The 24,485-nt window shown below is 53.0% G+C and overlaps 1 protein-coding gene across 3 annotated transcripts in view; it reads left to right on the forward strand.

Moving 5' to 3' along the window:
* Positions 1-7,728: 7,728 nt before the first annotated feature.
* The window catches only part of LOC306760751 (protein Atg16l2-like), a 60,805-nt gene continuing 44,048 nt past the window's right edge, over positions 7,729-24,485 (forward strand). For all 3 annotated transcript variants that reach the window (XM_079246731.1, XM_079246732.1, XM_079246733.1), the window contains exon 1: positions 7,729-7,956. In XM_079246731.1, the coding sequence (XP_079102857.1) occupies positions 7,812-7,956 (145 nt within the window). In that variant the 5' untranslated portion in view covers positions 7,729-7,811. The remainder of the gene's footprint in view (positions 7,957-24,485) is intronic.

Genomic DNA, 24,485 nt, shown 5'->3' on the forward strand with positions numbered 1-24,485 from the left:
GACGGACCTCCACCTGGTCTCTGGGATCCTGAAAGACGGACCTCCACCTGGTCTCTAGGGTCCTGAAAGACGGACCTCCACCTGGTCTCTAGGATCCTGAAAGACGGACCTCCACCTGGTCTCTGGGATCCTGAAAGACGGACCTCCACCTGGTCTCTAGGATCCTGAAAGACGGACCTCCACCTGGTCTCTAGGATCCTGAAAGACGGACATCCACCTGGTCTCTAGGGTCCTGAAAGACGGACCTCCACCTGGTCTCTGGGATCCTGAAAGACGGACCTCCACCTGGTCTCTGGGATCCTGAAAGACGGACCTCCACCTGGTCTCTGGGATCCTGAAAGACGGACCTCCACCTGGTCTCTAGGGTCCTGAAAGACGGACCTCCACCTGGTCTCTAGGACCCTGAAAGACGGACCTCCACCTGGTCTCTAGGGTCCTGAAAGACGGACCTCCACCTGGTCTCTAGGATCCTGAAAGACGGACCTCCACCTGGTCTCTGGGATCCTGAAAGACGGACCTCCACCTGGTCTCTAGGGTCCTGAAAGACGGACCTCCACCTGGTCTCTGGGATCCTGAAAGACGGACCTCCACCTGGTCTCTGGGATCCTGAAAGACGGACCTCCACCTGGTCTCTAGGATCCTGAAAGACGGACCTCCACCTGGTCTCTAGGGTCCTGAAAGACGGACCTCCACCTGGTCTCTGGGATCCTGAAAGACGGACCTCCACCTGGTCTCTAGGATCCTGAAAGACGGACCTCCACCTGGTCTCTAGGATCCTGAAAGACGGACCTCCACCTGGTCTCTAGGATCCTGAAAGACGGACCTCCACCTGGTCTCTAGGATCCTGAAAGACGGACCTCCACCTGGTCTCTGGGATCCTGAAAGACGGACCTCCACCTGGTCTCTAGGATCCTGAAAGACGGACCTCCACCTGGTCTCTATGATCCTGAAAGACGGACCTCCACCTGGTCTCTAGGATCCTGAAAGACGGACCTCCACCTGGTCTCTAGGATCCTGAAAGACGGACCTCCACCTGGTCTCTAGGATCCTGAAAGACGGACCTCCACCTGGTCTCTAGGATCCTGAAAGACGGACCTCCACCTGGTCTCTAGGGTCCTGAAAGACGGACCTCCACCTGGTCTCTAGGGTCCTGAAAGACGGACCTCCACCTGGTCTCTAGGATCCTGAAAGACGGACCTCCACCTGGTCTCTGGGATCCTGAAAGACGGACCTCCGCCTGGTCTCTAGGATCCTGAAAGACGGACCTCCACCTGGTCTCTAGGATCCTGAAAGACGGACCTCCACCCGGTCTCTAGGATCCTGAAAGACGGACCTCCACCCGGTCTCTGGGATCCTGAAAGACGGACCTCCACCCGGTCTCTGGGATCCTGAAAGACGGACCTCCACCCGGTCTCTGGGATCCTGAAAGACGGACCTCCACCCGGTCTCTAGGATCCTGAAAGACGGACCTCCACCTGGTCTCTAGGATCCTGAAAGACGGACCTCCACCTGGTCTCTGGGATCCTGAAAGACGGACCTCCACCTGGTCTCTAGGATCCTGAAAGACGGACCTCCACCTGGTCTCTAGGATCCTGAAAGACGGACCTCCACCTGGTCTCTGGGATCCTGAAAGACGGACCTCCACCTGGTCTCTGGGATCCTGAAAGACGGACCTCCACCTGGTCTCTAGGGTCCTGAAAGACGGACCTCCACCTGGTCTCTGGGATCCTGAAAGACGGACCTCCACCTGGTCTCTAGGGTCCTGAAAGACGGACCTCCACCTGGTCTCTGGGATCCTGAAAGACGGACCTCCACCTGGTCTCTAGGATCCTGAAAGACGGACCTCCACCTGGTCTCTGGGATCCTGAAAGACGGACCTCCACCTGGTCTCTAGGATCCTGAAAGACGGACCTCCACCTGGTCTCTAGGGTCCTGAAAGACGGACCTCCACCTGGTCTCTAGGATCCTGAAAGACAGACCTCCACCTGGTCTCTAGGATCCTGAAAGACGGACCTCCACCTGGTCTCTGGGATCCTGAAAGACGGACCTCCACCTGGTCTCTGGGATCCTGAAAGACGGACCTCCACCTGGTCTCTAGGATCCTGAAAGACGGACCTCCACCTGGTCTCTAGGATCCTGAAAGACGGACCTCCACCTGGTCTCTGGGATCCTGAAAGACGGACCTCCACCTGGTCTCTAGGGTCCTGAAAGACGGACCTCCACCTGGTCTCTAGGATCCTGAAAGACGGACCTCCACCTGGTCTCTAGGGTCCTGAAAGACGGACCTCCACCTGGTCTCTAGGATCCTGAAAGACGGACCTCCACCTGGTCTCTAGGATCCTGAAAGACGGACCTCCACCTGGTCTCTAGGATCCTGAAAGACGGACCTCCACCTGGTCTCTAGGATCCTGAAAGACGGACCTCCACCTGGTCTCTAGGATCCTGAAAGACGGACCTCCACCTGGTCTCTAGGATCCTGAAAGACGGACCTCCACCTGGTCTCTGGGATCCTGAAAGACGGACCTCCACCTGGTCTCTAGGATCCTGAAAGACGGACCTCCACCTGGTCTCTATGATCCTGAAAGACGGACCTCCACCTGGTCTCTAGGATCCTGAAAGACGGACCTCCACCTGGTCTCTGGGATCCTGAAAGACGGACCTCCACCTGGTCTCTGGGATCCTGAAAGACGGACCTCCACCTGGTCTCTAGGATCCTGAAAGACGGACCTCCACCTGGTCTCTAGGGTCCTGAAAGACGGACCTCCACCTGGTCTCTAGGGTCCTGAAAGACGGACCTCCACCTGGTCTCTAGGATCCTGAAAGACGGACCTCCACCTGGTCTCTGGGATCCTGAAAGACGGACCTCCACCTGGTCTCTGGGATCCTGAAAGACGGACCTCCACCTGGTCTCTGGGATCCTGAAAGACGGACCTCCACCTGGTCTCTAGGATCCTGAAAGACGGACCTCCACCTGGTCTCTAGGATCCTGAAAGACGGACCTCCACCTGGTCTCTGGGATCCTGAAAGACGGACCTCCACCTGGTCTCTAGGATCCTGAAAGACAGACCTCCACCTGGTCTCTAGGATCCTGAAAGACGGACCTCCACCTGGTCTCTAGGGTCCTGAAAGACGGACCTCCACCTGGTCTCTAGGATCCTGAAAGACGGACCTCCACCTGGTCTCTGGGATCCTGAAAGACGGACCTCCACCTGGTCTGTAGGATCCTGAAAGACAGACCTCCACCTGGTCTCTGGGATCCTGAAAGACGGACCTCCACCTGGTCTCTAGGATCCTGAAAGACGGACCTCCACCTGGTCTCTGGGATCCTGAAAGACGGACCTCCACCTGGTCTCTAGGATCCTGAAAGACGGACCTCCACCTGGTCTCTGGGATCCTGAAAGACGGACCTCCACCTGGTCTCTGGGATCCTGAAAGACGGACCTCCACCTGGTCTCTGGGATCCTGAAAGACGGACCTCCACCTGGTCTCTAGGATCCTGAAAGACGGACCTCCACCTGGTCTCTAGGATCCTGAAAGACCGACCTCCGCCTGGTCTCTAGGATCCTGAAAGACGGACCTCCACCTGGTCTCTAGGGTCCTGAAAGACGGACCTCCACCTGGTCTCTAGGATCCTGAAAGACGGACCTCCACCTGGTCTCTGGGATCCTGAAAGACGGACCTCCACCTGGTCTCTGGGATCCTGAAAGACGGACCTCCACCTGGTCTCTAGGATCCTGAAAGACGGACCTCCACCTGGTCTCTGGGGTCCTGAAAGACGGACCTCCACCTGGTCTCTAGGGTCCTGAAAGACGGACCTCCACCTGGTCTCTAGGATCCTGAAAGACGGACCTCCACCTGGTCTCTGGGATCCTGAAAGACGGACCTCCACCTGGTCTCTAGGATCCTGAAAGACGGACCTCCACCTGGTCTCTGGGGTCCTGAAAGACGGACCTCCACCTGGTCTCTAGGATCCTGAAAGACGGACCTCCACCTGGTCTCTAGGATCCTGAAAGACGGACCTCCACCTGGTCTCTAGGATCCTGAAAGATGGACCTCCACCTGGTCTCTAGGATCCTGAAAGACGGACCTCCACCTGGTCTCTAGGATCCTGAAAGACGGACCTCCACCTGGTCTCTAGGATCCTGAAAGACGGACCTCCGCCTGGTCTCTAGGATCCTGAAAGACGGACCTCCACCTGGTCTCTGGGGTCCTGAAAGACGGACCTCCACCTGGTCTCTAGGATCCTGAAAGACGGACCTCCACCTGGTCTCTAGGATCCTGAAAGACGGACCTCCACCTGGTCTCTAGGATCCTGAAAGACGGACCTCCACCTGGTCTCTAGGGTCCTGAAAGACGGACCTCCACCTGGTCTCTAGGGTCCTGAAAGACGGACCTCCACCTGGTCTCTGGGATCCTGAAAGACGGACCTCCACCTGGTCTCTAGGATCCTGAAAGACGGACCTCCACCTGGTCTCTAGGATCCTGAAAGACGGACCTCCACCTGGTCTCTAGGATCCTGAAAGACGGACCTCCACCTGGTCTCTAGGGTCCTGAAAGACGGACCTCCACCTGGTCTCTAGGGTCCTGAAAGACGGACCTCCACCTGGTCTCTGGGGTCCTGAAAGACCTCCACCTGGTCTCTAGGATCCTGAAAGACGGACCTCCACCTGGTCTCTAGGGTCCTGAAAGACCTCCACCTGGTCTCTAGGGTCCTGAAAGACGGACCTCCACCTGGTCTCTAGGATCCTGAAAGACGGACCTCCACCTGGTCTCTAGGATCCTGAAAGACCGACCTCCGCCTGGTCTCTGGGATCCTGAAAGACGGACCTCCACCTGGTCTCTAGGATCCTGAAAGACGGACCTCCACCTGGTCTCTAGGGTCCTGAAAGACGGACCTCCACCTGGTCTCTAGGATCCTGAAAGACGGACCTCCACCTGGTCTCTAGGATCCTGAAAGACGGACCTCCACCTGGTCTCTGGGATCCTGAAAGACGGACCTCCACCTGGTCTCTAGGATCCTGAAAGACGGACCTCCACCTGGTCTCTAGGATCCTGAAAGACGGACCTCCACCTGGTCTCTGGGGTCCTGAAAGACGGACCTCCACCTGGTCTCTAGGGTCCTGAAAGACGGACCTCCACCTGGTCTCTAGGATCCTGAAAGACGGACCTCCACCTGGTCTCTGGGGTCCTGAAAGACGGACCTCCACCTGGTCTCTAGGATCCTGAAAGACGGACCTCCACCTGGTCTCTAGGATCCTGAAAGACGGACCTCCACCTGGTCTCTGGGATCCTGAAAGACGGACCTCCACCTGGTCTCTAGGATCCTGAAAGACGGACCTCCACCTGGTCTCTGGGGTCCTGAAAGACGGACCTCCACCTGGTCTCTAGGATCCTGAAAGACGGACCTCCACCTGGTCTCTAGGATCCTGAAAGACGGACCTCCACCTGGTCTCTAGGATCCTGAAAGATGGACCTCCACCTGGTCTCTAGGATCCTGAAAGACGGACCTCCACCTGGTCTCTAGGATCCTGAAAGACGGACCTCCACCTGGTCTCTAGGATCCTGAAAGACGGACCTCCGCCTGGTCTCTAGGATCCTGAAAGACGGACCTCCACCTGGTCTCTAGGATCCTGAAAGACGGACCTCCACCTGGTCTCTAGGATCCTGAAAGACGGACCTCCACCTGGTCTCTAGGATCCTGAAAGACGGACCTCCACCTGGTCTCTAGGATCCTGAAAGACGGACCTCCACCTGGTCTCTAGGATCCTGAAAGATGGACCTCCACCTGGTCTCTAGGATCCTGAAAGACGGACCTCCACCTGGTCTCTAGGATCCTGAAAGACGGACCTCCACCTGGTCTCTGGGATCCTGAAAGACGGACCTCCACCTGGTCTCTAGGATCCTGAAAGACGGACCTCCACCTGGTCTCTAGGGTCCTGAAAGACGGACCTCCGCCTGGTCTCTAGGATCCTGAAAGACGGACCTCCGCCTGGTCTCTAGGATCCTGAAAGACGGACCTCCACCTGGTCTCTGGGATCCTGAAAGACGGACCTCCACCTGGTCTCTAGGGTCCTGAAAGACGGACCTTCACCTGGTCTCTGGGATCCTGAAAGACGGACCTCCACCTGGTCTCTAGGACCCTGAAAGACGGACCTCCGCCTGGTCTCTAGGATCCTGAAAGACGGACCTCCACCTGGTCTCTGGGATCCTGAAAGACGGACCTCCACCTGGTCTCTAGGATCCTGAAAGACGGACCTCCACCTGGTCTCTAGGATCCTGAAAGACGGACCTCCACCTGGTCTCTAGGGTCCTGAAAGACGGACCTCCACCTGGTCTCTAGGGTCCTGAAAGACGGACCTCCACCTGGTCTCTAGGGTCCTGAAAGACGGACCTCCACCTGGTCTCTAGGATCCTGAAAGACGGACCTCCACCTGGTCTCTAGGATCCTGAAAGACGGACCTCCACCTGGTCTCTAGGATCCTGAAAGACGGACCTCCACCTGGTCTCTAGGGTCCTGAAAGACCTCCACCTGGTCTCTAGGGTCCTGAAAGACGGACCTCCACCTGGTCTCTAGGATCCTGAAAGACGGACCTCCACCTGGTCTCTAGGGTCCTGAAAGACGGACCTCCACCTGGTCTCTGGGGTCCTGAAAGACGGACCTCCACCTGGTCTCTAGGATCCTGAAAGACGGACCTCCACCTGGTCTCTAGGGTCCTGAAAGACCTCCACCTGGTCTCTAGGGTCCTGAAAGACCTCTCCACACACACCTGGCTTCTGACAGGCAGCAGGTGAAGCGAGCTTGCAGGTGGATTCAGACAGGCTGCCTGAGGAGCGTCATGAGGAAGATGGAGGAGATGCAATAAAATGTTTCTGTAACAACTTTGCTGCATCTCTGTGTCTGAGCATCTTCTTTACAGCATTACATTCCCTACATTATCATTTATAATAACTTTCCTGTTGCCAGATGTGCACAGCATCAGAGTAAACACCAGTTAAAACACGTGTTTCATGTAAAGGACATTTTTATACTGACAATATCTTTGCATATTTAAAAGCTGTTTTATTAGTGTTTAGATTTGCACTTTATTATACTAATAAGCATGTGGGAGACATGCAGAGACACATGACAGTCTGATGTTGCTTTATATAGTTAACAACTGAGATAGATCCCTCTAGTGTAGGCCATAATATATGATGATACATAAAGTTATGTTTGCTGGTTTTGTTCATTTCTTTATTACAACTTCCTAAAAAGAATTTAGTGGGACGAACCGTCTCTGAAACGATGAGCCAATAATGAAGCGGGACTGGCAACAGGTCCGCACTCTGGGTACGTATGCAGGCGGGTCATACGCGTTAGAAATAAATAAATATACGTACCAACTCATGTTCAGCCAATCAGAGGAGGATCCTTCGTCACCTTTAATACGATGGAGTTTCATGAGAAGCAAATTCATTCTCCTAATTTAGCGCTTTGTTTTACTTTTGGCGGCAGAATAATTGTGGACAAATGCGAGTTCATCACCACCGGTTAGTGCTCTACGTCCATGTTCCATTTGGGACAGTACTTACCCGCCGTAGTGCGCACTATGCACTAACGAACTGACAGCCTGACTTTTCCTTGGATTTGGAGGAAGTCCGCAGGGCGGCCTCTGATTGGCTGTGAGCCCCGCTGGCTCCGCCTCCACATGAAAGCAGGAAAAGTTCATAAACAAAACTCCGAGAGAAGAGACAACATGGCGGCTGGACGGACCGGGACTCGGTGCCGGTAACAGGCCGCTGTGTGAGCGTCTGCTGCCCGCACTGTCGGCATGGATCCACGCGAGCTGCCGGAGCCGAGAAACCGGGCTGTGGGAGGCGGCGGGACCGCGGACACATGGAGGGGACACATCGTCCAACAGCTGAAGAACCGAGACCTGAGCCAGAGGGCCATGTTCCAGGACCTGATCCGGTTCTGTAAGAATCCCTGCAAGTCCGATCCGTTTTCCACTGGAACCAGTTTGAGAGGCTGGAACCAGTTCCAGAGGCAGGAATCAGTTTCAGAGACTGGAACCAGTTTGAGAGACTGGAACCAGTTTGAGAGGCTGGAACCAGTTTGAGAGGCTGGAACCAGTTTGAGAGGCTGGAACCAGTTTGAGAGGCTGGAACCAGTTTGAGAGACTGGAACCAGTTTCAGAGACTGGCACCAGTTTCAGAGACTGGAACCAGTTTAGGAGACTGGAACCAGCTTCAGAGACTGGAACCAGTTTGAGAGACTGGAACCAGTTTGAGAGACTGGAACCAGTTTGAGAGACTGGAACCAGTTCAGGAGACTGGATCCAGTTTCGGAGACTGGAACCAGTTCAGGAGACTGGAACCAGTTTCAGAGACTGGAACCAGTTTCGGAGACTGGAACCAGTTTCGGAGACTGGAACCAGTTTGAGAGTCTGGAACCAGTTTCGGAGACTGGAACCAGTTTCGGAGACTGGAACCAGTTCAGGAGACTGGAAGCAGTTTCAGAGACTGGAACCAGTTTCGGAGACTGGAACCAGTTTCGGAGTCTGGAACCAGTTTCGGAGTCTGGAACCAGTTTCGGAGTCTGGAACCAGTTTCGGAGACTGGAACCAGTTTCGGAGACTGGAACCAGTTTCGGAGACTGGATCCAGTTTAGGAGACTGGATCCAGTTTAGGAGACTGGATCCAGTTTCGGAGACTGGAACCAGTTTCGGAGACTGGAACCAGTTTCGGAGACTGGAACCAGTTTCGGAGGCTGGAACCAGTTTCGGAGGCTGGAACCAGTTTCGGAGACTGGAACCAGTTTCGGAGACTGGAACCCGTTTCGGAGACTGGAACCCGTTTGAGAGACTGGAACCCGTTTGAGAGACTGGAACCCGTTTGAGAGACTGGAACCCGTTTGGGAGACTGGAACCCGTTTGGGAGACTGGAGCCAGTTTCGGAGACTGGAGCCAGTTTCGGAGACTGGAGCCAGTTTCGGAGACTGGAGCCAGTTTCGGAGACTGGAGCCAGTTTCGGAGGCTGGAACCAGTTTCGGCGACTGGAACCAGTTTCAGAGGCTGGAACCAGTTTCAGAGGCTGGAACCAGTTCAGGAGACTGGAACCAGTTCAGGAGACTGGAACCAGTTCAGGAGACTGGAACCAGTTCCGGAGACTGGAACCAGTTTCGGAGACTGGAACCAGTTTCGGAGACTGGAACCAGTTTCGGAGGCTGGAACCAGTTTCGGAGACTGGAACCAGTTTCGGAGACTGGAACCAGTTTGAGAGACTGGAACCAGTTTGAGAGACTGGAACCAGTTTAGGAGACTGGAACCAGTTTCGGAGGCAGGAATCAGTTTGAGAGGCTGGAACCAGTTTGAGAGGCTGGAACCAGTTTGAGAGGCTGGAACCAGTTTCAGAGATTGGCACCAGTTTCAGAGACTGGAACCAGTTTCAGAGACTGGAACCAGTTTAGGAGACTGGAACCAGTTTAGGAGACTGGAACCAGTTTAGGAGACTGGAACCAGTTTGAGAGGCTGGAACCAGTTTGAGAGGCTGGAACCAGTTTGAGAGGCTGGAACCAGTTTGAGAGGCTGGAACCAGTTTGAGAGGCTGGAACCAGTTTCAGAGACTGGAACCAGTTTAGGAGACTGGAACCAGCTTCAGAGACTGGAACCAGTTTGAGAGACTGGAACCCGTTTGGGAGACTGGAACCCGTTTGGGAGACTGGAGCCAGTTTCGGAGACTGGAGCCAGTTTCGGAGACTGGAGCCAGTTTCGGAGACTGGAGCCAGTTTCGGAGACTGGAGCCAGTTTCGGAGGCTGGAACCAGTTTCGGCGACTGGAACCAGTTTCAGAGGCTGGAACCAGTTTCAGAGGCTGGAACCAGTTTGAGAGGCTGGAACCAGTTTGAGAGGCTGGAACCAGTTTCAGAGACTGGAACCAGTTTCAGAGACTGGAACCAGTTTAGGAGACTGGAACCAGCTTCAGAGACTGGAACCAGTTTGAGAGACTGGAACCCGTTTGGGAGACTGGAACCAGTTTCGGAGACTGGAGCCAGTTTCGGAGACTGGAGCCAGTTTCGGAGACTGGAGCCAGTTTCGGAGACTGGAACCAGTTTGAGAGACTGGAACCAGTTTGAGAGACTGGAACCAGTTTGAGAGACTGGAACCAGTTTGAGAGACTGGAACCAGTTTAGGAGACTGGAACCAGTTTCGGAGGCAGGAATCAGTTTGAGAGGCTGGAACCAGTTTGAGAGGCTGGAACCAGTTTGAGAGGCTGGAACCAGTTTCAGAGACTGGCACCAGTTTCAGAGACTGGAACCAGTTTCAGAGACTGGAACCAGTTTAGGAGACTGGAACCAGTTTAGGAGACTGGAACCAGTTTAGGAGACTGGAACCAGTTTGAGAGGCTGGAACCAGTTTGAGAGGCTGGAACCAGTTTGAGAGGCTGGAACCAGTTTCAGAGACTGGAACCAGTTTCAGAGACTGGAACCAGTTTAGGAGACTGGAACCAGTTTGAGAGACTGGAACCCGTTTGGGAGACTGGAACCCGTTTGGGAGACTGGAACCAGTTTGAGAGGCTGGAACCAGTTTCGGAGACTGGAACCAGTTTCGGAGACTGGAACCAGTTTGAGAGACTGGAACCAGTTTGAGAGACTGGAACCAGTTTAGGAGACTGGAACCAGTTTCGGAGGCAGGAATCAGTTTGAGAGGCTGGAACCAGTTTGAGAGGCTGGAACCAGTTTGAGAGGCTGGAACCAGTTTCAGAGACTGGCACCAGTTTCAGAGACTGGAACCAGTTTCAGAGACTGGAACCAGTTTAGGAGACTGGAACCAGTTTAGGAGACTGGAACCAGTTTAGGAGACTGGAACCAGTTTGAGAGGCTGGAACCAGTTTGAGAGGCTGGAACCAGTTTGAGAGGCTGGAACCAGTTTCAGAGACTGGAACCAGTTTCAGAGACTGGAACCAGTTTCAGAGACTGGAACCAGTTTAGGAGACTGGAACCAGCTTCAGAGACTGGAACCACTTTGAGAGACTGGAACCCGTTTGGGAGACTGGAACCCGTTTGGGAGACTGGAGCCAGTTTCGGAGACTGGAGCCAGTTTCGGAGACTGGAGCCAGTTTCGGAGACTGGAGCAAGTTTCGGAGACTGGAGCCAGTTTCGGAGGCTGGAACCAGTTTCGGCGACTGGAACCAGTTTCAGAGGCTGGAACCAGTTTCAGAGGCTGGAACCAGTTTGAGAGGCTGGAACCAGTTTGAGAGGCTGGAACCAGTTTCAGAGACTGGAACCAGTTTGAGAGACTGGAACCAGTTTAGGAGACTGGAACCAGCTTCAGAGACTGGAACCAGTTTGAGAGACTGGAACCCGTTTGGGAGACTGGAACCAGTTTCGGAGACTGGAGCCAGTTTCGGAGACTGGAGCCAGTTTCGGAGACTGGAGCCAGTTTCGGAGACTGGAGCCAGTTTCGGAGACTGGAACCAGTTTGAGAGACTGGAACCAGTTTGAGAGACTGGAACCAGTTTAGGAGACTGGAACCAGTTTCGGAGGCAGGAATCAGTTTGAGAGGCTGGAACCAGTTTGAGAGGCTGGAACCAGTTTGAGAGGCTGGAACCAGTTTGAGAGGCTGGAACCAGTTTCAGAGACTGGCACCAGTTTCAGAGACTGGCACCAGTTTCGGAGACTGGAACCAGTTTAGGAGACTGGAACCAGTTTAGGAGACTGGAACCAGTTTAGGAGACTGGAACCAGTTTGAGAGGCTGGAACCAGTTTGAGAGGCTGGAACCAGTTTGAGAGGCTGGAACCAGTTTCAGAGACTGGAACCAGTTTCAGAGACTGGAACCAGTTTAGGAGACTGGAACCAGCTTCAGAGACTGGAACCAGTTTGAGAGACTGGAACCCGTTTGGGAGACTGGAACCCGTTTGGGAGACTGGAGCCAGTTTCGGAGACTGGAACCAGTTTCGGAGACTGGAGCCAGTTTCGGAGACTGGAGCCAGTTTCGGAGGCTGGAACCAGTTTCGGAGGCTGGAACCAGTTTCGGCGACTGGAACCAGTTTCAGAGGCTGGAACCAGTTTCAGAGGCTGGAACCAGTTTGAGAGGCTGGAACCAGTTTGAGAGGCTGGAACCAGTTTCAGAGACTGGAACCAGTTTGAGAGACTGGAACCAGTTTAGGAGACTGGAACCAGCTTCAGAGACTGGAACCAGTTTGAGAGACTGGAACCCGTTTGGGAGACTGGAACCAGTTTCGGAGACTGGAGCCAGTTTCGGAGACTGGAGCCAGTTTCGGAGACTGGAACCAGTTTCGGAGGCTGGAACCAGTTTCGGCGACTGGAACCAGTTTCAGAGGCTGGAACCAGTTCAGGAGACTGGAACCAGTTTCAGAGGCTGGAACCAGTTCAGGAGACTGGAACCAGTTCAGGAGACTGGAACCAGTTCCGGAGACTGGAACCAGTTTCGGAGACTGGAACCAGTTTCGGAGACTGGAACCAGTTTCGGAGACCGGAACCAGTTTCGGAGGCTGGAACCAGTTTCGGAGGCTGGAACCAGTTTCGGAGACTGGAACCAGTTTCGGAGACTGGAACCAGTTTGAGAGACTGGAACCAGTTTAGGAGACTGGAACCAGTTTCAGAGGCAGGAATCAGTTTGAGAGGCTGGAACCAGTTTGAGAGGCTGGAACCAGTTTGAGAGGCTGGAACCAGTTTCAGAGACTGGCACCAGTTTCAGAGACTGGCACCAGTTTCAGAGACTGGCACCAGTTTCAGAGACTGGAACCAGTTTAGGAGACTGGAACCAGTTTAGGAGACTGGAACCAGTTTGAGAGGCTGGAACCAGTTTGAGAGGCTGGAACCAGTTTCAGAGGCTGGAACCAGTTTCAGAGACTGGAACCAGTTTCAGAGACTGGAACCAGTTTCAGAGACTGGAACCAGTTTCAGAGACTGGAACCAGTTTCAGAGACTGGAACCAGTTTGAGAGACTGGAACCAGTTTGAGAGGCTGGAACCAGTTTGAGAGGCTGGAACCAGTTTGAGAGGCTGGAACCAGTTTGAGAGGCTGGAACCAGTTTCAGAGACTGGCACCAGTTTCAGAGACTGGAACCAGTTTAGGAGACTGGAACCAGCTTCAGAGACTGGAACCAGTTTGAGAGACTGGAACCAGTTTGAGAGACTGGAACCAGTTCAGGAGACTGGATCCAGTTTCGGAGACTGGAACCAGTTTCGGAGACTGGAACCAGTTTCAGAGACTGGAACCAGTTTCGGAGACTGGAACCAGTTTCGGAGACTGGAACCAGTTTGAGAGTCTGGAACCAGTTTCGGAGACTGGAACCAGTTTCGGAGACTGGAACCAGTTCAGGAGACTGGAACCAGTTTCAGAGACTGGAACCAGTTTCGGAGACTGGAACCAGTTTCGGAGTCTGGAACCAGTTTCGGAGTCTGGAACCAGTTTCGGAGTCTGGAACCAGTTTCGGAGACTGGAACCAGTTTCGGAGACTGGAACCAGTTTCGGAGACTGGAACCAGTTTCGGAGACTGGATCCAGTTTAGGAGACTGGATCCAGTTTAGGAGACTGGATCCAGTTTAGGAGACTGGATCCAGTTTCGGAGACTGGAACCAGTTTCGGAGACTGGAACCAGTTTCGGAGACTGGAACCAGTTTCGGAGGCTGGAACCAGTTTCGGAGGCTGGAACCAGTTTCGGAGACTGGAACCCGTTTGAGAGACTGGAACCCGTTTGGGAGACTGGAACCAGTTTGAGAGACTGGAGCCAGTTTCGGAGACTGGAGCCAGTTTCGGAGACTGGAGCCAGTTTCGGAGACTGGAGCCAGTTTCGGAGACTGGAACCAGTTTCGGAGGCTGGAACCAGTTTCGGCGACTGGAACCAGTTTCAGAGGCTGGAACCAGTTTCAGAGGCTGGAACCAGTTCAGGAGACTGGAACCAGTTCAGGAGACTGGAACCAGTTCAGGAGACTGGAACCAGTTCCGGAGACTGGAACCAGTTTCGGAGACTGGAACCAGTTTCGGAGACTGGAACCAGTTTCGGAGGCTGGAACCAGTTTCGGAGGCTGGAACCAGTTTCGGAGGCTGGAACCAGTTTCGGAGACTGGAACCAGTTTGAGAGACTGGAACCAGTTTCGGAGACTGGAACCAGTTTGAGAGACTGGAACCAGTTTGAGAGACTGGAACCAGTTTAGGAGACTGGAACCAGTTTCAGAGGCAGGAATCAGTTTGAGAGGCTGGAACCAGTTTGAGAGCCTGGAACCAGTTTGAGAGGCTGGAACCAGTTTCAGAGACTGGCACCAGTTTCAGAGACTGGCACCTGTTTCAGAGACTGGAACCAGTTTCAGAGACTGGAACCAGTTTAGGAGACTGGAACCAGTTTAGGAGACTGGAACCAGTTTGAGAGGCTGGAACCAGTTTGAGAGGCTGGAACCAGTTTGAGAGGCTGGAACCAGTTTCAGAGACTGGAACCAGTTTCAGAGACTGGAACCAGTTTAGGAGACTGGAACCAGCTTCAGAGACTGGAACCAGTTTGAGAGACTGGAACCCGTTTGGGAGACTGGAACCAGTTTCGGAGACTGGAGCCAGTTTCGGAGACTGGAGCCAGTTTCGGAGACTGGAGCCAGTTTCGGAGACTGGAGCCAGTTTCGGAGACTGGAGCCAGTTTCGGAGACTGGAGCCAGTTTCGGAGGCTGGAACCAGTTTCGGCGACTGGAACCAGTTTCAGAGGCTGGAACCAGTTTGAGAGGCTGGAACCAGTTTGAGAGGCTGGAACCAGTTTGAGAGGCTGGAACCAGTTTGAGAGGCTGGAACCAGTTTCAGAGACTGGAACCAGTTTAGGAGACTGGAACCAGCTTCAGAGACTGGAACCAGTTTGAGAGACTGGAACCCGTTTGGGAGACTGGAACCAGTTCAGGAGACTGGAACCAGTTCAGGAGACTGGAACCAGTTCCGGAGACTGGAACCAGTTCCGGAGACTGGAACCAGTTTCGGAGACTGGAACCAGTTTCGGAGACTGGAACCAGTTTCGGAGGCTGGAACCAGTTTCGGAGGCTGGAACCAGTTTCGGAGGCTGGAACCAGTTTCGGAGGCTGGAACCAGTTTCGGAGACTGGAACCAGTTTCGGAGACTGGAACCAGTTTGAGAGACTGGAACCAGTTTCAGAGGCAGGAATCAGTTTCAGAGGCTGGAACCAGTTTGAGAGGCTGGAACCAGTTTGAGAGGCTGGAACCAGTTTCAGAGACTGGCACCAGTTTCAGAGACTGGCACCAGTTTCAGAGACTGGAACCAGTTTGAGAGGCTGGAACCAGTTTCAGAGACTGGAACCAGTTTCAGAGACTGGAACCAGTTTCAGAGACTGGAACCAGTTTGAGAGACTGGAACCAGTTTGAGAGACTGGAACCAGTTTGAGAGACTGGAACCAGTTTGAGAGACTGGAACCAGTTTGAGAGACTGGAACCAGTTTCAGAGACTGGAACCAGTTTGAGAGACTGGATCCAGTTCAGGAGACTGGATCCAGTTTCAGAGACTGGAACCAGTTTCGGAGACTGGAACCAGTTTCGGAGACTGGAACCAGTTTCGGAGACTGGAACCAGTTTCGGAGACTGGAACCAGTTTCGGAGACTGGATCCAGTTTCAGAGGCAGGAACCAGTTTCAGAGACTGGAACCAGTTTGAGAGACTGGAACCAGTTTGAGAGACTGGATCCAGTTCAGGAGACTGGATCCAGTTTCAGAAACTGGAACCCGTTTCGGAGACTGGAGCCAGTTTCGGAGACTGGAGCCAGTTTCGGAGACTGGAGCCAGTTTCGGAGACTGGAGCCAGTTTCGGAGACTGGAACCAGTTTCGGAGACTGGAACCAGTTTCGGAGACCGGAACCAGTTTCGGAGGCTGGAACCAGTTTCGGAGGCTGGAACCAGTTTCGGAGACTGGAACCAGTTTCGGAGACTGGAACCAGTTTGAGAGACTGGAACCAGTTTAGGAGACTGGAACCAGTTTCAGAGGCAGGAATCAGTTTGAGAGGCTGGAACCAGTTTGAGAGGCTGGAACCAGTTTGAGAGGCTGGAACCAGTTTCAGAGACTGGCACCAGTTTCAGAGACTGGCACCAGTTTCAGAGACTGGCACCAGTTTCAGAGACTGGAACCAGTTTAGGAGACTGGAACCAGTTTAGGAGACTGGAACCAGTTTGAGAGGCTGGAACCAGTTTGAGAGGCTGGAACCAGTTTCAGAGGCTGGAACCAGTTTCAGAGACTGGAACCAGTTTCAGAGACTGGAACCAGTTTCAGAGACTGGAACCAGTTTGAGAGACTGGAACCAGTTTGAGAGACTGGAACCAGTTTGAGAGACTGGAACCAGTTTGAGAGGCTGGAACCAGTTTGAGAGGCTGGAACCAGTTTGAGAGGCTGGAACCAGTTTGAGAGGCTGGAACCAGTTTCAGAGACTGGCACCAGTTTCAGAGACTGGAACCAGTTTAGGAGACTGGAACCAGCTTCAGAGACTGGAACCAGTTTGAGAGACTGGAACCAGTTTGAGAGACTGGAACCAGTTCAGGAGACTGGATCCAGTTTCGGAGACTGGAACCAGTTTCGGAGACTGGAACCAGTTTCGGAGACTGGAACCAGTTTCGGAGACTGGAACCAGTTTCGGAGACTGGAACCAGTTTGAGAGTCTGGAACCAGTTTCGGAGACTGGAACCAGTTTCGGAGACTGGAACCAGTTCAGGAGACTGGAACCAGTTTCAGAGACTGGAACCAGTTTCGGAGACTGGAACCAGTTTCGGAGTCTGGAACCAGTTTCGGAGTCTGGAACCAGTTTCGGAGTCTGGAACCAGTTTCGGAGACTGGAACCAGTTTCGGAGACTGGAACCAGTTTCGGAGACTGGAACCAGTTTCGGAGACTGGATCCAGTTTAGGAGACTGGATCCAGTTTAGGAGACTGGATCCAGTTTAGGAGACTGGATCCAGTTTCGGAGACTGGAACCAGTTTCGGAGACTGGAACCAGTTTCGGAGACTGGAACCAGTTTCGGAGACTGGAACCAGTTTCGGAGGCTGGAACCAGTTTCGGAGGCTGGAACCAGTTTCGGAGACTGGAACCCGTTTGAGAGACTGGAACCCGTTTGGGAGACTGGAACCAGTTTGAGAGACTGGAGCCAGTTTCGGAGACTGGAGCCAGTTTCGGAGACTGGAGCCAGTTTCGGAGACTGGAACCAGTTTCGGAGACTGGAACCAGTTTCGGAGGCTGGAACCAGTTTCAGAGGCTGGAACCAGTTTCAGAGGCTGGAACCAGTTTCAGAGGCTGGAACCAGTTTCAGAGGCTGGAACCAGTTCAGGAGACTGGAACCAGTTCAGGAGACTGGAACCAGTTTCGGAGACTGGAACCAGTTTCGGAGACTGGAACCAGTTTCGGAGACTGGAACCAGTTTCGGAGACTGGAACCAGTTTCGGAGGCTGGAACCAGTTTCGGAGGCTGGAACCAGTTTCGGAGGCTGGAACCAGTTTCGGAGACTGGAACCAGTTTGAGAGACTGGAACCAGTTTCGGAGACTGGAACCAGTTTGAGAGACTGGAACCAGTTTAGGAGACTGGAACCAGTTTCAGAGGCAGGAATCAGTTTGAGAGGCTGGAACCAGTTTGAGAGCCTGGAACCAGTTTGAGAGGCTGGAACCAGTTTCAGAGACTGGCACCAGTTTCAGAGACTGGCACCTGTTTCAGAGACTGGAACCAGTTTCAGAGACTGGAACCAGTTTAGGAGACTGGAACCAGTTTAGGAGACTGGAACCAGTTTGAGAGGCTGGAACCAGTTTGAGAGGCTGGAACCAGTTTGAGAGGCTGGAACCAGTTTCAGAGACTGGAACCAGTTTCAGAGACTGGAACCAGTTTAGGAGACTGGAACCAGCTTCAGAGACTGGAACCAGTTTGAGAGACTGGAACCCGTTTGGGAGACTGGAACCAGTTTCGGAGACTGGAGCCAGTTTCGGAGACTGGAGCCAGTTTCGGAGACTGGAGCCAGTTTCGGAGACTGGAGCCAGTTTCGGAGACTGGAGCCAGTTTCGGAGGCTGGAACCAGTTTCGGCGACTGGAACCAGTTTCAGAGGCTGGAACCAGTTTGAGAGGCTGGAACCAGTTTGAGAGGCTGGAACCAGTTTGAGAGGCTGGAACCAGTTTCAGAGACTGGAACCAGTTTCAGAGACTGGAACCAGTTTAGGAGACTGGAACCAGCTTCAGAGACTGGAACCAGTTTGAGAGACTGGAACCCGTTTGGGAGACTGGAACCAGTTCAGGAGACTGGAACCAGTTCAGGAGACTGGAACCAGTTCCGGAGACTGGAACCAGTTTCGGAGACTGGAACCAGTTTCGGAGACTGGAACCAGTTTCGGAGGCTGGAACCAGTTTCGGAGGCTGGAACCAGTTTCGGAGGCTGGAACCAGTTTCGGAGGCTGGAACCAGTTTCGGAGACTGGAACCAGTTTCGGAGACTGGAACCAGTTTGAGAGACTGGAACCAGTTTCAGAGGCAGGAATCAGTTTGAGAGGCTGGAACCAGTTTGAGAGGCTGGAACCAGTTTGAGAGGCTGGAACCAGTTTCAGAGACTGGCACCAGTTTCAGAGACTGGAACCAGTTTCAGAGACTGGAACCAGTTTCAGAGACTGGAACCAGTTTAGGAGACTGGAACCAGTTTGAGAGGCTGGAACCAGTTTGAGAGGCTGGAACCAGTTTGAGAGGCTGGAACCAGTTTCAGAGACTGGAACCAGTTTCAGAGACTGGAACCAGTTTCAGAGACTGGAACCAGTTTCAGAGACTGGAACCAGTTTGAGAGACTGGAACCAGTTTGAGAGACTGGAACCAGTTTGAGAGACTGGAACCAGTTTCAGAGACTGGAACCAGTTTCAGAGACTGGAACCAGTTTGAGAGACTGGATCCAGTTCAGGAGACTGGATCCAGTTTCAGAGACTGGAACCAGTTTCGGAGACTGGAACCAGTTTCGGAGACTGGAACCAGTTTCGGAGACTGGATCCAGTTTCAGAGGCAGGAACCAGTTTCAGAGACTGGAACCCGTTTCGGAGACTGGAGCCAGTTTCGGAGACTGGAACCAGTTTCGGAGACTGGAGCCAGTTTCGGAGGCTGGAGCCAGTTTCAGAGGCTGGAGCCAGTTTCAGAGGCTGGAGCCAGTTTCAGAGGCTGGAGCCAGTTTCGGAGGCTGGAACCAGTTTCGGAGGCTGGAACCAGTTCCGGAGACTGGAACCAGTTTCGGAGACTGGAACCAGTTTCGGAGGCTGGAACCAGTTTCGGAGGCTGGAACCAGTTTCGGAGGCTGGAACCAGTTTCGGAGACTGGAACCAGTTTCGGAGACTGGAACCAGTTTCGGCGACTGGAACCAGTTTCGGCGACTGGAACCAGTTTCGGCGACTGGAACCAGTTTCGGCGACTGGAACCAGTTTCGGAGACTGGAACCAGTTTCGGAGACTGGAATCAGTTTCGGAGACTGGAACCAGTTTGAGAGGCTGGAACCAGTTTGAGAGGCTGGAACCAGTTTGAGAGGCTGGAACCAGTTTGAGAGGCTGGCACCAGTTTCAGAGACTGGCACCAGTTCCAGAGGCAGGAATCAGTTTCAGAGGCAGGAATCAGTTTAGGAGACTGGAATCAGTTTAGGAGACTGGAACCAGTTTGAGAGGCTGGAACCAGTTTGAGAAGCTGGAACCAGTTTCAGAGACTGGAACCAGTTTCAGAGACTGGAACCAGTTTAGGAGACTGGAACCAGCTTCAGAGACTGGAACCAGTTTGAGAGACTGGAACCAGTTTGAGAGACTGGAACCAGTTTGAGAGACTGGAACCAGTTTGAGAGACTGGAACCAGTTTGAGAGACTGGATCCAGTTCAGGAGACTGGATCCAGTTTCGGAGACTGGAACCAGTTTGACAGACTGGAACCAGTTTGAGAGACTGGAACCAGTTTGAGAGACTGGAACCAGTTTGAGAGACTGGAACCAGTTTGAGAGACTGGAACCAGTTTCAGAGACTGGAACCAGTTTCAGAGACTGGAACCAGTTCAGGAGACTGGAACCAGTTTGAGAGGCTGGAACCAGTTTCAGAGACTGGAACCAGTTTGAGAGGCTGGAACCAGTTTCAGAGACTGGCACCAGTTTCAGAGACTGGCACCAGTTTCAGAGACTGGCACCAGTTCCAGAGACTGGCACCAGTTTCAGAGACTGGCACCAGTTTCAGAGACTGGCACCAGTTCCAGAGACTGGCACCAGTTCCAGAGGCAGGAATCAGTTTCAGAGGCAGGAATCAGTTTAGGAGACTGGAACCAGTTTAGGAGGCTGGAACCAGTTTGAGAGGCTGGAACCAGTTTGAGAGGCTGGAACCAGTTTCAGAGACTGGCACCAGTTTCAGAGACTGGCACCAGTTTCAGAGACTGGCACCAGTTTCAGAGACTGGAACCAGCTTCAGAGACTGGAACCAGTTTGAGAGACTGGAACCAGTTTGAGAGACTGGAACCAGTTTGAGAGACTGGAACCAGTTCAGGAGACTGGATCCAGTTTCAGAGACTGGATCCAGTTTCAGAGACTGGAACCAGTTTCAGAGACTGGAACCAGTTCCAGAGGCTGGAACCAGTTCCAGAGGCTGGAACCAGTTCCAGAGGCTGGAATCAGTTTCAGAGACTGGAACCAGTTTAGGAGACTGGAACCAGTTTGAGAGACTGGAACCAGTTTGAGAGACTGGAACCAGTTTGAGAGACTGGAACCAGTTTCAGAGACTGGAACCAGTTTCAGAGACTGGAACCAGTTTCAGAGACTGGAACCAGCTTCAGAGACTGGAACCAGCTTCAGAGACTGGAACCAGTTTCAGAGGCAGGAATCAGTTTGAGAGGCTGGAACCAGTTTGAGAGGCTGGAACCAGTTTGAGAGGCTGGAACCAGTTTCAGAGACTGGCACCAGTTTCAGAGACTGGAACCAGTTTCAGAGACTGGAACCAGTTTCAGAGACTGGAACCAGTTTAGGAGACTGGAACCAGTTTGAGAGGCTGGAACCAGTTTGAGAGGCTGGAACCAGTTTGAGAGGCTGGAACCAGTTTCAGAGACTGGAACCAGTTTCAGAGACTGGAACCAGTTTCAGAGACTGGAACCAGTTTGAGAGACTGGAACCAGTTTGAGAGACTGGAACCAGTTTGAGAGACTGGAACCAGTTTCAGAGACTGGAACCAGTTTCAGAGACTGGAACCAGTTTGAGAGACTGGATCCAGTTCAGGAGACTGGATCCAGTTTCAGAGACTGGAACCAGTTTCAGAGGCTGGAACCAGTTCCAGAGGCAGGAATCAGTTTCAGAGACTGGAACCAGTTCCAGAGGCAGGAATCAGTTTCAGAGACTGGAACCAGTTTAGGAGACTGGAACCAGTTTAGGAGACTGGAACCAGTTTGAGAGGCTGGAACCAGTTTGAGAGGCTGGAACCAGTTTGAGAGGCTGGAACCAGTTTGAGAGGCTGGAACCAGTTTCAGAGACTGGAACCAGTTTCAGAGACTGGAACCAGTTTAGGAGACTGGAACCAGCTTCAGAGACTGGAACCAGTTTCAGAGACTGGAACCAGTTTCAGAGACTGGAACCAGTTTGAGAGACTGGAACCAGTTTCAGAGACTGGAACCAGTTTCAGAGACTGGAACCAGTTTAGGAGACTGGAACCAGCTTCAGAGACTGGAACCAGTTTCAGAGACTGGAACCAGTTTCAGAGACTGGAACCAGTTTGAGAGACTGGATCCAGTTCAGGAGACTGGATCCAGTTTCAGAGACTGGAACCAGTTTCGGAGACTGGAACCAGTTTCGGAGACTGGAACCAGTTTCGGAGACTGGAACCAGTTTCGGAGACTGGAACCAGTTTCGGAGACTGGAACCAGTTTCGGAGACTGGAACCAGTTTGAGAGGCTGGAACCAGTTTGAGAGGCTGGAACCAGTTTGAGAGGCTGGAACCAGTTTCAGAGACTGGAACCAGTTTAGGAGACTGGAACCAGTTTCAGAGACTGGAACCAGTTTCAGAGACTGGAACCAGTTTGAGAGACTGGAACCAGTTCAGGAGACTGGATCCAGTTTCAGAGACTGGAACCAGTTTCAGAGACTGGAACCAGTTTCAGAGACTGGAACCAGTTTCAGAGACTGGAACCAGTTTCGGAGACTGGAACCAGTTTCGGAGTCTGGAACCAGTTTCGGAGTCTGGAACCAGTTTCGGAGACTGGAACCAGTTTCGGAGACTGGAACCAGTTTCGGAGACTGGAACCAGTTTCGGAGACTGGAACCAGTTTCGGAGACTGGAACCAGTTTAGGAGACTGGAACCAGTTTAGGAGACTGGATCCAGTTTAGGAGACTGGATCCAGTTTAGGAGACTGGATCCAGTTTCAGAGACTGGAACCAGTTTGAGAGACTGGAACCCGTTTGAGAGACTGGAACCCGTTTCGGAGACTGGAGCCAGTTTCGGAGACTGGAGCCAGTTTCGGAGACTGGAGCCAGTTTCGGAGGCTGGAGCCAGTTTCGGAGGCTGGAGCCAGTTTCGGAGGCTGGAACCAGTTCCGGAGACTGGAACCAGTTTCGGAGACTGGAACCAGTTTCGGAGACTGGAACCAGTTTCGGAGGCTGGAACCAGTTTCGGAGACTGGAACCAGTTTCGGAGACTGGAACCAGTTTCGGCGACTGGAACCAGTTTCGGCGACTGGAACCAGTTTCGGCGACTGGAACCAGTTTCGGAGAGTGGAACCAGTTTCGGAGAGTGGAACCAGTTTCGGAGAGTGGAACCAGTTTCGGAGACTGGAACCAGTTTCGGCGACTGGAACCAGTTTCGGCGACTGGAACCAGTTTCGGAGAGTGGAACCAGTTTCGGAGAGTGGAACCAGTTTCGGAGAGTGGAACCAGTTTCAGAGGCAGGAATCAGTTTCAGAGACTGGAACCAGTTTGAGAGACTGGAACCAGTTTAAAAGGCTGGAACCAGTTTGAGAGGCTGGAACCAGTTTGAGAGGCTGGAACCAGTTTGAGAGGCTGGAACCAGTTTCAGAGACTGGCACCAGTTTCAGAGACTGGCACCAGTTCCAGAGGCAGGAATCAGTTTCAGCGGCAGGAATCAGTTTAGGAGACTGGAACCAGTTTAGGAGACTGGAACCAGTTTAGGAGACTGGAACCAGTTTGAGAGGCTGGAACCAGTTTGAGAGGCTGGAACCAGTTTGAGAGGCTGGAACCAGTTTGAGAGGCTGGAACCAGTTTGAGAGACTGGAACCAGTTTGAGAGACTGGATCCAGTTCAGGAGACTGGATCCAGTTTCAGAGACTGGAACCAGTTTCGGAGACTGGAACCAGTTTCGGAGACTGGAACCAGTTTCGGAGACTGGAACCAGTTTGAGAGACTGGAACCAGTTTGAGAGACTGGAACCAGTTTGAGAGACTGGAACCAGTTTCAGAGACTGGAACCAGTTTCAGAGACTGGAACCAGTTCAGGAGACTGGAACCAGTTTGAGAGGCTGGAACCAGTTTGAGAGGCTGGAACCAGTTTCAGAGACTGGCACCAGTTTCAGAGACTGGCACCAGTTCCAGAGGCAGGAATCAGTTTCAGAGGCAGGAATCAGTTTAGGAGACTGGAACCAGTTTAGGAGACTGGAACCAGTTTGAGAGGCTGGAACCAGTTTGAGAGGCTGGAACCAGTTTCAGAGACTGGAACCAGTTTCAGAGACTGGAACCAGTTTAGGAGACTGGAACCAGCTTCAGAGACTGGAACCAGTTTCAGAGACTGGAACCAGTTTGAGAGACTGGAACCAGTTTGAGAGACTGGATCCAGTTCAGGAGACTGGATCCAGTTTCGGAGACTGGAACCAGTTTCGGAGACTGGAACCAGTTTCGGAGACTGGAACCAGTTTCGGAGACTGGAACCAGTTTCGGAGACTGGAACCAGTTCAGGAGACTGGAACCAGTTTCAGAGACTGGAACCAGTTTCAGAGACTGGAACCAGTTTCAGAGACTGGAACCAGTTCAGGAGACTGGAACCAGTTCAGGAGACTGGAACCAGTTCAGGAGGCTGGAACCAGTTTCGGAGACTGGAACCAGTTTCGGAGACTGGAACCAGTTTCGGAGACTGGAACCAGTTTCGGAGACTGGAACCAGTTTCGGAGACTGGAACCAGTTTCGGAGACTGGAACCAGTTTCAGCGACTGGAATCAGTTCGGGAGGCTGGAACCAGTTCGAGAGACTGGAACCAGTTTGAGAGACTGGAACCAGCTTAGGAGACTGGAACCAGTTTCAGAGGCAGGAATCAGTTTCAGAGACTGGAACCAGTTTGAGAGACTGGAACCAGTTTGAGAGGCTGGAACCAGTTTGAGAGGCTGGAACCAGTTTGAGAGGCTGGAACCAGTTTCAGAGACTGGCACCAGTTTAGGAGACTGGAACCAGTTTAGGAGACTGGAACCAGCTTCAGAGACTGGAACCAGTTTGAGAGACTGGAACCAGTTTGAGAGACTGGAACCAGTTTGAGAGACTGGATCCAGTTTGAGAGACTGG

Source organism: Telmatherina bonti, assembly GCF_933228915.1.
Source record: "Telmatherina bonti genome assembly, chromosome: 9".
NCBI classification, from domain to species: domain Eukaryota; kingdom Metazoa; phylum Chordata; class Actinopteri; order Atheriniformes; family Telmatherinidae; genus Telmatherina; species Telmatherina bonti.